The sequence below is a fragment of the Pseudonaja textilis genome, chromosome 2 (assembly GCF_049901715.1).
Source record: "Pseudonaja textilis isolate UNSWEBS1 chromosome 2, rPseTex1.2, whole genome shotgun sequence".
Taxonomy (NCBI): Eukaryota; Metazoa; Chordata; class Lepidosauria; order Squamata; family Elapidae; genus Pseudonaja; species Pseudonaja textilis.
In genome coordinates, this window is record NC_141991.1 from 18,563,045 (window position 1) to 18,580,285 (window position 17,241).

General features: G+C 41.5%; 1 protein-coding gene across 2 annotated transcripts in view; it reads right to left on the bottom strand.

Annotated features, from left to right (window-relative positions):
• Window positions 1-242: 242 nt before the first annotated feature.
• Window positions 243-17,241, bottom strand: part of LOC113450851 (cholinesterase-like) — a 35,612-nt gene continuing 18,613 nt past the window's right edge. The window contains exons 1-4 of one of the 2 annotated variants that reach the window (XM_026722161.2): window positions 6,445-6,838; window positions 3,143-4,670; window positions 1,337-1,491; window positions 243-691 (exon numbers count right to left, since the gene is read on the bottom strand). In XM_026722161.2, the coding sequence (XP_026577946.2) occupies window positions 657-691; window positions 1,337-1,491; window positions 3,143-4,670; window positions 6,445-6,520 (1,794 nt within the window). In that variant the 5' untranslated portion in view covers window positions 6,521-6,838 and the 3' untranslated portion in view covers window positions 243-656. Of the gene's footprint in view, window positions 692-1,336; window positions 1,492-3,142; window positions 4,671-6,444; window positions 6,839-17,241 lie in introns of those variants that run through there. The other variant, XM_087923386.1, reaches the window with a different exon arrangement.

Genomic DNA, 17,241 nt, shown 5'->3' on the forward strand with positions numbered 1-17,241 from the left:
CATTGGCATCAGCTTGGAGAGCTTCCACTCCACACAGCAAAGCTGAGCCACAAAAGTGCTACTTAAAATGGTTTGGAATGCCGATGTGAAATTGCTATTTCGAAAGAAGTCTAGCCCCCTTCGGAAATCATCCAACTTGATCCCACTTGATGGCCATTACTACAACCAAGCACTGGATTCCCACCTCCTGTAAGGATTGCCTCTCCTCCTAACTTAAGAAAGTGAAGACTCTTGAACCAAAGTATTTCTAAAGGAACCCTTTATTAAGCAGAAGTGATAGCAATACATTCCAAGCAGAGTCTGAATACCCTTAAGCAAAACAAGTAGAATGAAAGCAGTAAAACCCCTTCCCTTTAGCTAGATGCGGATTTCAGCCAATCCACAGGTGTGAAGATGTCATTGTACGGGCCACTCTGAGAAACAGATAAGCATACATTCCCCTGGCCATCTCCGCTGGCTTTCAAAGTGAAACAACCCACCTACCCCCACCCTAAATATTTCCCAAGAGGTGAGAAAATCTCAAAGCGTTTTGGCGACAGGATACAAGTAATAAAATAACAGTTGTCACAGGCAATAGTAATGAATCAAATTCAAGGGCTCCCACTTCTCCCTATTGAATAGCAGTATCACTGTTAGGGACACCTCCTGTCTTCTTCCTAGTCTGATGAAACAGGATCACCTTCGGACTTTTCTGCAGAACAAAGAAAAATGAAATATCAAGATAAGGTGTACATCTGATCACTGAAGAATCTGAATCTAGAAATAGGATTCTGACGATTCCATGATTCATGACATCATATATATTTATGAAATAGATATCAAAACATTACTGTTCATCACATGATCAGCCAAATGTTTAGATTGGAGGTCCACCAACTCAGTCCTTCTCAAAAGCCGGGATGGGCAGATATTTTTTGAGGGTGTTAAAGTTATCATTGCAGGATGTTAGCTATCCCAAATAAAGCTGCCTTTTGCAATTGACTGAGAGGGATTTTGTCAATGCCGGTGGTGCTCAAGGGGTGATCCAGGTGTTTTGGGATTTGTTATTGTTGTTGTTATCTTTATGTGAGCAACTAAGGCTTACTTAGAGGACATTACTAGAGACCTAATTCTTGTGGTGTCATTGAAATATGCTTGCTCTACAAAATGTATCGCTAGCATTACAAAATTGCCCAGTGCAAAATCAAATGCGTATGTTTTAGCAAACACAGGCAATAACATCAATTTTTAGAAATTGCGCTATGAATGAGATATTTGATATATAAATGATTTTTAAAAACAGCTTTTTCATCAACCATTACTCCCTTCCAAAGGCAGAACTAATAGACGAACTTACGTGGCTCTTCATCCTTTGAAAGAAGGCTCTTTAAAAAACCGCAGTGCTCTTTCACCCTTTCCTGGAATGGCCCAGTATTAAGAAGGAAGAAATTGCGCTCTGTGGGATTATAGAGTGGCCATTTATCCTTGGTAGCTGCTGACCCAGAAGGATTCCTAGGGAAGAAGAAAAGGACATTGATGGAAGGTTTATCAAGCAGAGATCTAATCTAGAATTAAGGAGGGATTTCCTGATAGTGAGAACAAGTGATCAGTGAACAGCTTGTTTTCAGAGGTTATGGGTGCTCCATCACTGGAGGCTTTCAAGAAGTCACTTGTATATGGTATAGGGAAGTGGTGGCTAACCTTTTTGAGCTCCTGTGCCAAAAGTTTTGCACGCGCATGCATGCTCACGCTTGCATGCCAGCACCCAAAAGGCAATGTGTGGCCCGCCATGCCCCCCTATGTATGTGCACACAATCCCCACCCACCCATCCCTGCTGCCCCCTTACATGCATTGTGCCTCACATCTGATTTTCGGCCTCCCAAAGGCCTGAGGAAGGCTTCTGCAGGCTTCTACAAGCTTTGTAGGCCAAAATCTAGCCCCGTTTCATCACTTTGGTATTTTCAGAAAAATAGGGAGTGATGAAACGGGTCTAGTTTTTGGCCTTCTGAAGCCTGCAGAAGCCTTCCTCAAGCCTTTGGGAGGCCGAAAAAGGCCTCAAACTGGCTGAACATCAGCTGTGAGGTGCACGCATGCACAGTGAGGTAAGTTTGCCTGCAGCTCGTGTGATGGCAAAAATGGCTCTGCGTGCCACCTGTGGCACAGGTGGCATAGGTTCGCCATCTCCTGCTTCAGCAGGGGATGGACAAAAGAGCTCCAGGATTCCTTCCACCTCTGTTATTTTGAAGTAGCTGTGTAATTCTTCTTTGGGAAATTCCCAAAGGGAAAATTGAAAGAAGGGTGGGGTTTGACTAGATAAAATCTCTTGTGTCTGTTCCTTTCTGATCCAAAGCCTGGTCAACTCCTGCCCGTCCCAATCCACTCCCCCATTCCTCAAACTCCTGGGCACCCTGTATCTTGTCAGTTTCCCCTTCATTACTTGACTCCCTTGCAAGCCTTTGCTTGTTCTCTTAATGGTACAGTAATAATGTCCTGTTCCTTACTTCCCTTTTGCCTCCTTTATTTCACTTGTAGAAATAACATGCCCTGAAATAGTTTTGATACCACTGAAATCAAAAAGGAATGATCGCCTATAACTGACATCATTCAGCATCCTTAAAATCAGTCCAGGTAGTCCTCGACTTAAAGCCATTCATTGAATGACTGCATTGAAAAGAGTGACTTCTCACACTTACAACTATTGCAGCATCCTCACGGTCACGGGAGCAAAATCTGGCTGCTTGGCAACTGGCATATATTTACAATGGCTGTAGTGTCCCGAGGTCACATGATCACCATTTGCAACCTTCCCAGATGACTTTCAACAAGCAAAATCAGTAGAGGAAGCTGGATTCACATAACCATATATCGTACTTAAGAATTGCAGTGATTTGCTTAATAACTGCAGTAAGAAAGGTTTGGAAATTGGGCATGATTCACTTAACAACCATGTTGCTTAGCAACAGAAATTCTAGTGCCAACTGTGGTTGTAAATCATGAGCTACATGTATTAGCACAACCTGTAAACATAGGCAAAGGAGTAGAGTGCATTACTTTATGGCTGCATTACTTTAGATATGAAATGCGTTTGTTGAATGTGTGTGGGGGGGCTGGCTTTCTTTGGATTTAAAATACAAATTGATAGAAATAAAGTGAACCACTTACCCAGTTCTGGCAAATTCTGCCCAGTAGTGCATCACCTTACGGCTCAGTCTGGCTTCAGCCTCTGTGTATGTTTGATTGACAGGCATCACTGATTCAAGGGTCCCAAAAACAAAAGGAACCTCAGCACCATGGGATGCCCCAATCCATTCAGGCCAAATTGACCATGAAGGGCGATGTGCAAATAAATAGGCATATACAGGACTCCCCGTTTTCCTGATATTTCCTGCAGCTTCAATGAATGGACATGTAAATATCCAATCTGTATAGAAGTGGGACATAGCAGAGCGGTATTTTGCTGGACCGTGATTTCCTTCACTGTACCTCAGTGCTATACTCTGAACCACATCTTCAGTTGCATTTGGCACCAACAGCTGTATCCCTTTCAGAAGCTGCTCCTGATTGATGAGATTGTGGGTGACGTTAGAGAAAACATAGTGGACAAATGTGGCTGCTTCGTCAGAGGTTTCACCTATGAGGACAGGTTTGACCTGAATTTGCCCCTCCTCCATGAGCTTTTCTGGTTCCCCAAGCAAAAAGTCCCCATCTGTGGTTGGCCTGAAGGGAAAATTCACAAGGGGCCCACCTTTCAAGGACATAGCTATTTCATGCTGAATAAATTCAGAAACATTTTTTGTTTGCAGACAGTGCCCTATGCTGATCTTATTGTCCTCGGAGCAACCTAGCAGATGAACAAATTCCAGCGCTAACCGTTTGATTTCCTCAGGAGACCTCCAAGCCCAGTAGGCATTGGCTGTTCCACTCTGTATCACTGCTTGGGCAAAAAGGTCCTGGCTTTTTGGTGCAAGGAGATGGAAATTCACAGAAGCTCCTCCAGTACTGTGGCCCAAAATGGTCACCCGAGAAGGATCTCCCCCAAAGGCAGCTGCATTCTCTTTTACCCACTTCAGGGCCAACTGTTGGTCCAATAAGCCTAGGTTCCCTGGGGCAGCTGGTGGAAAGTAAAGGAAGCCTAAGGCTCCCAAGCGATAATTGATGGTGACCACAATGACATTCTCAGTGGCCGCTAAGGATGCCCCATTGAACACGGCCACAGAAGACGTGCCCATGAAATACCCTCCTCCATGTATCCAGACCAAAACAGGCACTGGTGAAGAAGGTTGTGGGTATGGCACCCAGATGTTGAGTGAAAGGCAGTCTTCTGACAGTGGTGTTTTAGGAGACCATATATTTGCTTCAGGGACATCCTGGGAAATAAATTGAGGACAGGAATTGCCAAAACTGGTGGCTTCCAATGGTTGCTTCCATGGCTGATGTGGAAGAGGTTTCTGGAAACGCAACTTCCCCAGGGGAGGCTCAGCATAAGGAATGCCGAGATAGGCTGTCACAGATCCAAGGCCAGACAGGAACTGCTTGCCCTTAATAGGGCCACTGCTGGTTATGACCACTGTGTCTCCATTAGAAGCAGAACCGGAGGCCAGTGGAAAGGGCAGGAGGACGAGGAGGAGGCAGCACAAGAAAGACGGGCAAAGCAGACAAGGCATTGCAACAGAAGGACGAGTCAGTGGACCTGGAAAAAATGACAACCAATATAAGATTATTCCAATACTGAATAAGCCCACCTTATGCCGATTCATGATTATTGTGATGGTGGTGCTCCTTTTTTCCTGATGGCTTCCAATGGTGAGCAGGTAATGACTTAGTCAACTTTGCGCTTCTCCATGACGTATCTCCAACCTTCTAGAACTCTTGATTAAAGATCCCCTTGTTCAGCGAATGGAGAGTTTTACACAGAATTGCTAGTAGATCTTCTCCAGGGTTCCCAATACAGTATATATTATTCACGTTCTAACTTTCTAACTTATTCCAGAATCCTATTCTGGAACTTGTGTACAAATCCCTATCTTGTAAATTATGGTTTAAGATATAGCTGAAATAAATAACAATGTAAAATTACCCTAAATCAACATTTTTACTGCTCCGATCTTGTTTTAAACCCACCGATCATGTCAAGCCAGAAGCGTCACTGAAATTTAGGATTATGAAGGTAAGCGTGCCTCTTTTGGGTGTGCTGTGCAATAAAATTCCTTAGAAAAACCAGATATGTTAAGAATGGCAAAATAAGCAAACTTGTAAAGCATCAGAAAAAAATGGAGAGAGCTAATCTATAAAAGGCTATAAATCAGCGTTTCTCAATCTTAGCAACTTTAAAATGTGTGGACTTCAAGTCCCAGAATTTTGGGAGTTAAAGTTCACACATCTTAAAGTTGCCAAGGTTGAGAAATAATGTTATAAAAAGTGAGGTACAACTGAAAAGATAAAAGAGCACACTTTTAATGTCTGACTCTGAAGCAGTAACTCAGGTTTTAATAGTATTATTAAATTATGTATTATTATGTATTAATAGTAGAATTACATGGATTGGATGAATGGAAGGATTACAAATGATAGTGTGATTGGTATTAGAATTATATATTAAAACACTGAACAATGAAAGAATGAAGAATGAAACTTTAATATATACTGATGTGACGAGTTAAATAAGGGTAATATGAATAATAAAGCAGATGAAAGATGGAAAACAGAAAAGAAATGTCTTTGAATACTATGGTGACATGAATAAAAAGTTAGAATAGAAATAAGAGGGGAATAACAATATATATATATATATATATATAATATAACATAACAAGATATATGTAATAATAAGAGGGAGGTTTGGAAATTGAATGGCAATAGTATTAGATATGTTTAAACAATATGAAACAATGAAAATGAAATGTAATAACTATGAGTAATAATATTATGTTTATTTGTACCAAAATGTATGATACCCAGGTATCACATTGTTCAACGCATTGATATGTATAAGCAACATTATATAAAAAAACTTCACTTAAAAAAAAAGGTGACGAATATATGTAATACTCCTTCCTCCTCCTATTTCCCCCCCAACAACAACTCTGTATGGTGAGTTGGGCTGAGAGAAAGTGACCAGCCCCAAACCCTCCAGGTGGTTTATATGGCTAAGGCAGAACTAGAATTCATTGATTTTGGTTCCTTAACCACTGGACCAAACTCTCTCTCCCACTTCCTCTCCCTCTCCCTCTCCCTCCCTCTCATAATTGCAAGATACACAGAAAGAGCTTAAAGCAAAAGACATATAGATAATCAAGGAAAGTGTTCTCTGTTAAACAGAAATGACATTTAACAAATGTGCCCCCCCCCCGGAAAAATCGGGACTAGATTCACTTTCACTGGTTTCTTAACATCTCCTTAAAAAAAGACCTTAGTGCCAATATGCAGAGTAAAATAAAGAAAAATAAGTAGCTGTAAGATATTACCTTTCTTTCCTTTAATAGCTGGCAAGGGATGGTCTCTCTTACTTGGATCCTTACTTATATATCCATCTTCATCCATCTTTTAGAACTTTTTTATTTTTTTGGTAGTAGCAAGCTTTATAGTCTTCGCAAGAGGAAGTGACAGTTCTTTGAGATTCCTCAAACAGCTAGTCCGATACAATTGTGTAACTGGTTTTACAAAGCCAGCCTCCAAGTTAGTAAATAATTTTTGCCCAAATGGGATAGGAGACCAGCTTATTCCTTAGTTACAATCATCAAGAGTGAATTGGTACTTGAAATTGCCCATAGGATAGTTGGCTGAGAGGTGTTTTTAGCCAAAGTGTTTCCCAACCTTTATGTAAGCTTAATTGCAGGTGTTTACTGTAACTCTTGAGGAAGAAGTCAAGTGTCAGGATTGGAAAAGTAGTTGGAAGGAGTTGTGGATGATACATCTCCTATGCAACAGAATGAATCATTCCAGGATATGGTGATGAGCCCCTAATGACTCACAACTACATTGTTGAAGAAAGTGCACTAAAATAAAAAGCTCTACATAACTTTGGAACCCTTTTGTAGGCAATCAGTCTCTCCTTCCATTGGAAATGAGTGTCAATATTTCATTGGGAACTAAATGTTTGGGTTTCACTCATTTCTGTCTCTCCAAGTCCAAGTTGCACACCAACTCTGAAGGCCAAGTTGCAAAGTAAGAGTGAAGAACAGAATGACTGATTTTAGAATGGAGGTGTTTATCCTGGTTCCACATAGTTACCTATGTCCAGGGATGGTATTCAGGGGGTTCAGACCAGTTCAGGCAAACCTTTAGGGAAAATTTTGACTGGTTCAGAGAACCGGTAGGGAAAATTTTGACTAGCCCTACCTTTCTGCCGTGCTCTTACCTCCACCTCAGCTTATTGCCCGCCTCAGATGAGTGAAAAAACGGCACAGAGGGCGGTCTCTGAGTGCTGTGCTGCACCTGTGTGAAGCAGTCTCTCGATTGGTTCTAAGAGAGTGATGGCCCCACCCCTGCCCTGCCACTACTTTTCTCATCTCCCAGTTTCAACGTCATAGCAGCACAATCTGTGTGCCTTCTTGCTTGCGTTTGTTGACCACACAGTCTCTGTGGCGTGCCTGCCTGCACCTGCCTGCCTGCGGCCGAACTCCACCTGCCAGGTAAGCCTGCAAGTCTCCCTCACCTTTTCAGCTGCATCCCAGGCAGCGCTACAAGACGCAGAAGGACCTCCCAGCGCTGTGGAAAATAGAGCGGCAATAGATTATCTATTATTAAGGAATAATCATGGCTGCGAGGAATTTAGGGGTTTATGTTCCTTTGATCTGGATCAGGCTTCTGAACTTGTGGAGAAGGACATCTGCCACTTGAAAGAGCTGGCCCAGAATATTGGCCATAATCAACTCTCCCTAGATCTTTCCTGGCTCTTCTCATGGCTACCAGATTTCCATTGATTTGAAATCCCCATTGAAAGCATTGTCCCTGTCCCTGTTCTAGGAGCCCTCCTGTGTTGTGTTGTCTCTGTCACTGCATTTCCCCTTGCCTCAGTTGCCTAAAAACTTGTAGTCCTGCTCCCTTTCAACCAAGCATCCCAGAAAAACAGGCAGCCCTAATGATGGTCCAAATTGACCACGAATACCAGGTATACTTAGATATGATCCTAGAAAATCGTAGAAGGTAAAGAAGAAGAAAAAGAGGGACACTAAGACAGCGTTGCCACAAAAGCAAAGCCAGAACCAAACCAAGGTAATTAGAACTCTAGGCACATTAGAAAAGAAAGCATTTAAGAGCTATTATAAAATACAAAAACCATTACAAAATACAAAAACTTGCATTAAGCAACAGGACATGCACGAAGAAGAAGTAAATTAACCCACGATATTAGGAAAACAGAACAAACAGGAAGTCAGGTGTATTGCAAAAGACAAAGACAAAATATTAATTATAAACAACACCATTAGCTAAGGACTAAACACTTAAGCACTTACTCACTCAAACACGCTAGCACTCACTCCCTTCCTATCCCACAAGAGATTGCCCTCAACAAAGCAACAGGGAAGGAAATTTCAGAAAGAGGACTTTTGTGATGGACTGGCAATTGAAAAATGATGGGAGACGCAGGGAAGACGTCTGAGCAACTGCCAGCCCCGAGAGCCCTCGAGTAGCAGTATTTATTAAGAAAATACAAATACAAAATCAAAACAATGACTTCAACATTAGCTCAGCAACATTATCTAGCTAGGCCTCGGCGAAGGTGATAAAGTTCCCGTGAGAAAGCAGGGCACCAAAGGTCTCATGGGAATGGCTCGGATAGGTACTGTGAACTCCCACACAGATTCCTGGCCTCTGAGCTTAGCAGATAACAGGATCAAACTCTCATCATAAAGACACTACTGCCCTCATGAGGAGCGTTTGTGATACCCCCAGATCTTACAAAGCTGTACAAGAACTTGCAGAATATGATGGATATATTACCACATTCCCTCCTTTTTTATTTATTCAAAGATAGGGGGTGTTTCAGTGGCAAAATACACAGTTCCCTCGCAAACTTGGTTTCGTACACTTAAGGCTGAGGCACACATTTGAAATAGATTAGGAATACATTGAATACAGCAACATAACATAATAAGTGTAATAACAATTATTACAACTAATTGAAACAATAAATGTAACCATGAGCTGTCAGGAAGCCAATCCCATAGCAAAGCCCAAAGTGACTTATTGAAGCCATCTTTTCCTGCTTCGTGTTCAGCTATGCGGTCTTCCATATCATGAACAGTTCTTGTAATGTTAGGCTCATAATTATGTATAAAAAACACAATAATGTAAATGAATTAAAGCACAAAAAAAAATTTCTCCATCAGTAAAAACTTTAGGAGCATCTGATATACTGATTTACTGATTTAGGTCACACCCTGTCCCATTGATCTCTCATTTTGCTGACTTTGACCCCCCCCAGGAGCCCGACATTGCGCTTTAAAATGTCCAGGCTTCCCGCAATTGAAAAAAGTTTCTTTTTTAGCATTTCCTGCCTGGAGAGCCAGAACTAAAGTCTCCATGTTAAAAGTCTGACTCCCCACCTTTTGGCAATCTGCGTTAGCCTGATCTACTGCTAACTTCAAAAGCAATTCATTCCGGGCAAATTGATTGTCAATTTGCCTTTCAATAGCCACTTTCAATCTGCTAATGAAATTTTCATAGGGTTCATTGTTTCCTTGTTTGATGTTAGTAAAGGTCTTCTCACCACCTTCGCCGTCAGGGAGAGTCCGTACGGCTTGAAAAATTAACTGTGGGAGAAGAACGAACCCCTCCTCAGGCATTCCATCTCGCTGTAATTCCACTGTTGTAAAATTACCAGATCCATAAAGCTGATCTGGAGTAACATTTGCTGTTCCCTTTGAACTGCCAGCTGTCTCCATTTCTGATCTAACACCAAATATTGAGCTGGAGTTAGAATCATATTAAATAGAGCTCTCCAGTCAGCTGGAATCATTTTATTTCCATAGCCAACTGCTTCTAACAATGCCTGAGTGTATGGCGATCTAATACCATACTCTTTTGCTGCTTGCTTAACTTCCTTTAAAATCTTAAGAGGCAGAGGCTTCCATATTCTCTGTGGATTTAAAGCAGCATCTACACCAATTTCTACTGGATTAAGTTGAATCTCCACTCCAAAATCTACCAAATCATCTCCTGATAATTCCCCTCTATTTGTTGCTTCTTGAATAGCTGCAGTAACTGCATCTACTTGAACTCTTAAAGGCAAACTCTTCTCTTCTGACAAAGTATTTTCAGTGCCTGACAGCCCTCTGGATTTATCTGGAGGTGCTGTCGGTGGCAATATACGTACCGCATTGTAAGGCGGCAAACCTTCTTCGGGGGGTGATAGGAGCGGTTGTTCATGCGTAGCTAATGCATCCATAACCACCCTCCAGGTTAACAAAATTGAAGAAGGGGCACGAGGCTCCTCGTGCAAAAATTTCCCTATCTTTCTCCAGCGCTCTACTTTAATACTACCTCCCTCTGGATAACACGGAATATGTTTCCAAACATACTGTAATAAATCCTCAATTTCTTTCTTTCCTACTTCATGTCCTCTACTATGAACTCCAAACTTAAAACTATTCCCTGTGATTTCTCTCATTTCCCTAATGTGCCCTGTCTGAGCCTTCGAGAAATCTCCCCCCATACTTACGAAAAGAATCTATCTCCGTCCAGCGAAGAAGATGAGGGCCCAGTCGACGTCCGCGACGATGAGTATGGGATGCGGGAAACGTATAGCTTTCAAGCTATCACGCCAAAACGTATAGCCTTCCAAACTATCACGTCGGGGTCACCACTTGTGATGGACTGGCAATTGAAAAATGATGGGAGACGCAGGGAAGACGTCTGAGCAACTGCCAGCCCCGAGAGCCCTCGAGTAGCAGTATTTATTAAGAAAATACAAATACAAAATCAAAACAATGACTTCAACATTAGCTCAGCAACATTATCTAGCTAGGCCTCGGCGAAGGTGATAAAGTTCCCGTGAGAAAGCAGGGCACCAAAGGTCTCATGGGAATGGCTCGGATAGGTACTGTGAACTCCCACACAGATTCCTGGCCTCTGAGCTTAGCAGATAACAGGATCAAACTCTCATCATAAAGACACTACTGCCCTCATGAGGAGCGTTTGTGATACCCCCAGATCTTACAAAGCTGTACAAGAACTTGCAGAATATGATGGATATATTACCACAACTTTGAAAGGATAAGGGTAAAATCAGATGACTGAGAAAAGAAACAGTGGAATACAATAGAGAAAGGAGGAAGGATAAGAGAAAGGGTCAAAAAATGAGAGAAAATGGAAGACAAGCTAGGAAGAGATTAACTATAATTGTAAGGAGAGTAAGAGATGATGGCTGAAGAGGGAAAGGATAAGGATTCCACATGAATTTTATTTTATTATTTTAGATATACAATTATTAACTTTGACAAATTTGAAATTAATATTTTATTATAGGATTATTAAAGATATATAAATTGTTAATTATAATAAATATAAGGCTCAATATTCTAATTGGAACAAATATGAAATTAAGACCTTATTATAGGACTATTATTCAAGACTTATAATTGTTAACAGAAATATGTATGAAAATTAATACGATATTGTAGTGAAAGAAACGATATGTGCAATATGTCAGAAAGAAAAATAAATAGTATATGGTAACAGATAAAAATGATTATATTATTATTAGAATATATAATTTGTTAAATGAAAATAAGATGGAAAATACAATTTGTGTATTGCAATGAGCTTAGAAAGGGACTTTGTTTTAAAAATATAATAGTGACATAATTAACATTAAAAAAGGGATAAATACTGGACAATATAAATCAATATGAATTTATGAATGATTATATGAACCATATAATTTGTTAAATTCTACAAATATGACTATTAAGAGAATATGTATAACAAAAGAAATGACATTAAGAATATAGAGATTGATGTAAAGTAGCAGGAGAATATTGAATGATAAAAATTGATAATTCATAGTAATACTAAATTAGCTCAACCCACCAAAAACATAAAAGACAGACCAGAAATAAAAGTTAACGAGTAGTCCTTAATGGGTCCAAGTCTACATGGAGGGAAGTAAGCAGTGGGGTGCCACAAGGTTCCGTCTTAGGCCCAGTACTCTTCAATATCTTCATTAATGACTTAGATGAGGGAATAGAAGGGGAATTTACCAAATTTGCAGATGATACTAAGCTGGCAGGAGTGACTAACACCCAAAAAGATAGGCTCAAGATCCAGATGGATCTTGACGGACTAGAACACTGGGCCATATCTTAAAAAATGAAATTCAATGTAAATTCAAAGTCCTACACTTAGGCAAGAAAAACCAAAAGTACACATATAGACTGGGTGAAACCAGGCTCAATAGAAACAGCAAAGGACTGGCCCATGGTGCCTCTGCCAGCAAAAGCAGAGCTTGGAAGGGCCACTCATGATCCCCCCAGACTCCATTTTCATCTGGAACGGCCTCCTGCAGCCTTCTATCAGTGAAAATGGAGCTCCTGAGCGCCATTTTGAGTGGAAGAGGGCTGCAGGAGGCCATTGCAGCTGAAAACGAAGCTTGAGAGCTTGTTTTTGCTGGCAGAAGTGCTCAGGCCACCACAGGCACCCCCCCCAGACACAAGTGATGTCAAGATGGCCACACCCACCCTGGCCTCCCAAGGTCAAACACAACCCTGATGCAGTCCTCAATGAAATCCGTGTTCTAGTCCCTCTTAAACCATGGAACCTCCCTCAAGGAGACAGGCACTTGGTCCAAGGATAGGGTACGAATGAACGTAATAGACTGTGAGTGGGAGAATGGGGGAATTAAGTGGGTGGTTTCATTTACCCTCAAATCTCTCTGCAAGACTTTGGACCAATCCATCTCTAACTCTTGTGGGGCAAAATGGTTTTTGTGCTGCTACAAATGCGTATCAAATAAAAACACAACATTTTGGTGGGGTTAAAATGAAGCTATATTAGGTTTTCGGAAGATGTGGAGATATTTGGCCCATAGAATTGCCAAGACTTGGACATGACTGAAATGATATCATCAACATATTAGGTTCATTTTTATATTAGCTCGTTTATTCCGTTCAATCGTGTCTGATTTTTAGAGAGAGCCTGAACAAACCCCTGCAGGTTTTTTGGCAAGGTTTTTTTTAGAAGTGGTTTGCCATAATGCCTTCTTCCTAAGGCAGAGAGTAAATGACTGGACCAAGGTTCTCTACTGGTTTCATGCCCAGTCAGGGCTAGAATTCCACTACACCAAACTGGCTGTTTTGTTACTGTACAGTGTATTTGTGTACAGTAAATAACAAGATAAGCAGAGGTGGTATTCAGCAGATTCTGACCAGTTCTGAAGAACCGGTAGTGGAAATTTTGAGTAGTTCGGAGAACTGGCAAATACCACTTCTGACTGGCCCTGTCCCATCTATTCTCTGCTTCCCAAATCTCAGCTGATTGGCTGGATCTTCTTTTGCTGCCCTGCACAGGAGAACAGGGCTGGAAAGCAGGTTAGTGGGGTGAGGAGGAAATTGAGATTTTGCAGTAACCTTCCCCTAGGAATAGAGAGGGAATAGGGATTTTACAGTATCCTTCTCTACCACGCCCACCAATCCATGCCCACCAAGCCACACTAAGCCCCATCAAGCCCCACCCACAGAACTGGCCGTAAAATTTTTTGAATCCCACCACTGAAGATAAGGAGGAATAATTTGCCATTTTAAAGAAATGGATGCCTAAAATGGTTTTCTTTAGCAATACAGCTGGCCTTGTTTACATTATGGGAAAATTGTTCCAGCTTTATTTTCTGTAATTTCTCCATAAAGCTCTGAGCAAGTTTAATAAATCAAACATACTATTCCAAATATGGACATATTTTATAAGTACATTCTTTTCTATAGCACTTAGTAATTCTATAGCTGTTTGATCTTAGCCACTCAAAATCTCTTTGCTGGTCAATAAGTATCAGCTCATACTGGATATTTTTTCAGATAATTTAATTGAACAATGTTTTTACATGATTAGCTTGCTTGCTTGCTTTATTAATTTTGCTGTAATTATAGGAGATTTTTGTTGGCTCATCATGCTAGATAAAACTCAATAATCAATCAACCAAACAAAATCCCTCAAATACCTTAATCAGTTTCTGAGTTTGGGTGACACACTAAGCCATAACCTAACCACATAGGTCTCGATTCATCCAACATTTAGCGCAAAAATGTGGTTGGTTGACCCTTTGAAATTTATGTGGCTTTAATGTGTTATATGAACATGATTGTTGTGTGAAGAATGTCTTCTGTATGTGGTTTCTTGGATCACACTGTGAAAAATGCTGAGTTTTCAATGAATTTTCTTTCTGATGACATGTTAAGAAAAAATGAAGGTTACCCTGATGTCCTGGCGCACAAGTTGATTTAGGTGGTTGCCCCTGATGGGCATTGGCTATTAACTGATGGGAACAAAAATGATGAACCATGGCATTACATCATAAACCTTACCCTTTCACATATGTTCTTCACATTCAGCCGCACTCATTCCTGCCTAATGAAACTTTTCTTCACTGTAAATCACAGTATTTGCATCACTCTGTCACAACTCATGTTTCATTGTGAGTTTCCTCCTTTACGAAAGCCTGTGATATATCTCTCCCATAGCAAAGCAAGTCTTGGGAAACATCCGTAGATCTGGTCAAAACCACAACCTGTCTACCCTAGAATTGTCCATGCCAACCTGTCCCAATCTTCAGGTATATAAACATGACCACTCTCCAAATACCCAACAATACCCAGTACCAACAGAAGGTCAACCTGCATTGACCTGCTATTTACGATTCACAGCACAGGACGATAGTGTTGTGCCCATTAGAATCTGACTCTGAGGGAGAGGAGGAACAGCTGACAGGGAATGGGAGTGTGACTCCGGAGGTTGTGGTGGAAACTGGGGAAGGGCACAGGCCGGCTGGGCATTCAGAGGAAGACCCAGGCCCGGCCCGTCTTCATCCTAGGGCATGCAGGGAGCAGCGGATAAGGGAGAAACGTGAATGGTATGGTGTACGGGAGAGGCAAGGGCCTTGATTCCCTTCATGGGCTGCAGCTGTGAAGACTGTTTAAAAGGACAAACTGCACATGGGCCAGTGCTGGAAGCAAAGCATGAAAATATTTCTAGTTTGTCAGTTCTCATCTGAGTTCTGGAGTCCTTCCCAGTGTGTGTATTTTGATATCTGTGGACGTCTTCAAGCCCTTATCCTGCCTTGTGTCATTAATTCTTCAGTGTGGTTTGTGTTGTTTTTTTCTATCTATAATTTATGTTATGTCTCACCTATATTCATAGATGAGAAGACAAGGTTTCAAAATTCAAAATATTCAAGCAGAAACAAAACCGAATTCAAAAGGCTTAAATTAGCACAGTTGTTCAGTCCTTGGCAGACTTCCCGGAACCTGTCAGGCTAATCAGAATTGTCCATAACTCACAAGGCCACTTCAAATGTATTCTTCCGACTCATCAAACACTTTGCTTCCAAGCAAAGCTTGAGAGTCAGCACGCCTCTTTAAATCACCTGGATAGGCGTGTCAGTCTCTCCAATCAATGTTTGTCCTGACACCTCCCTTCAGATTGACGTTTCCTGGTTCTTCTAGTTCTGGCGTCAATCCACGATCTATCAGTCATCAGAGTCAAACTCCCAGCAGGATCGATCCTTCCAGTCACAACAAATTTATATGTATTTTGAGTTTGAACGGAAGTTCTTCCTTTTTGTAACTGTTTGTGGGAGAGTTTTTTCTCCAGTCAATTATAATTGGACCTTTAAAGCCAAGTTGAAAGAATTAAAGGGACTTCACTTTGTTGCTTTTGTGTTTCATCCTGGGTCATCACAAATAGAGTCTATGAAAGTGCTTTCCAGACTTTTTGGTAAACGAAGGATCCAATCACCCATTGTTTAAAAAAAAAAGAATGTTAGAGTCTACATGCTGGAAGGAAACAGCAGAAGACATTCCCAGAGTTGGAATGAAATAAAATGCTTCTGGAAAAGAAAACCCATCCAACAGGTAAGATTCACTTCAGCTGTCATTTAAGTGGAATTCACTCTTACCTGCCATGGCTGTAGAAGGTTTGGAAGATCTACCTTGTCTTCTCTTGGAATGACAACATAGCTAGATAAGGATGTGAAGATATCCTGGAGGGCATGTGCCACAGCATAGACTGCATGTTGTAGTGCTCTGGGGACATTCCTTTCTCAGGCCAACCTGGGAGGAAGCCTGCCATGTTCCTTCTCACAACACCCCTTTTCCATGTCTTCCTTGATAATCTGTAGTTGGAATCATGGAAGTCAAACATTTCTGACCAAACTGATTCAAGGGAATCATCTTGAATCAAAATAAGATCATGGAATTTGGATCTTTGGTTTCCCTGGATGGAGAAGGTTAGTGCTCTATGGAAGGGTTTGATGTCTCAGTATTTAAAAGTTGTGCTTAAGGTGAAACCCCACAAAGCTGTGGAGATCCAAACTTTCCCCAGAGGGGTTTGATTGGCTTCTTCAATGCTGGACAATATAAGAGGTAAGAGAAGCACTGTGTCAAGATCCCCATAATAAAAGAGCACCTTGCTTGTCCAGTGTGTAAGGACAGCCTCAAAACACAAGAATTCCTCAGAAAAATCATTCACCTTCTCAGTATGAATTTGTGAAATCTTAAATTAAAGCTACACAGATCTCACTCTTGAAGACCATTGTCTCAATGGTCGTCATAAACCTGTGTAGGTGAACCTATGGCACATGTGCCACATGTGGCACGCAGAGCCATTTGTGCCGGCATGCGAGCTGCAGGCAAACTTATCTCACTGCGCAAGTGCATACCTCCCAGCTGATTTTCAGCCGGTTTGAGGCCTTTTCAGAAAAAAACAGGAAAAACAGGAAGTGATGAAACGGGGTTAGATTTCGGCCTACAAAGCTTGTAGAAGCCTGCAGAAGCCTTCCCCAAGCCTTTGGGAGGCTGAAAAAGGCCTCAAACTGGCTGAAAATTAGCTGGGAGGTGCAGTGCAAGTAAGGGGGCAGCAGGGGTTGTGGGGGATTGCGCACACATGTGTAAGGGAAGTGGGGGGTGTAATGCCTTCTGGGTGCTGGAACGCGAGTGTGAGCGTGCAAATGCACACAATTTTTGGCACAGGAGCTCAAAAAGGTTAGCCACTACTGTCAAACACCAATCTTGCCATCATGTTTTGGGGCAATGAGTCCAATCCATGTCCACTGA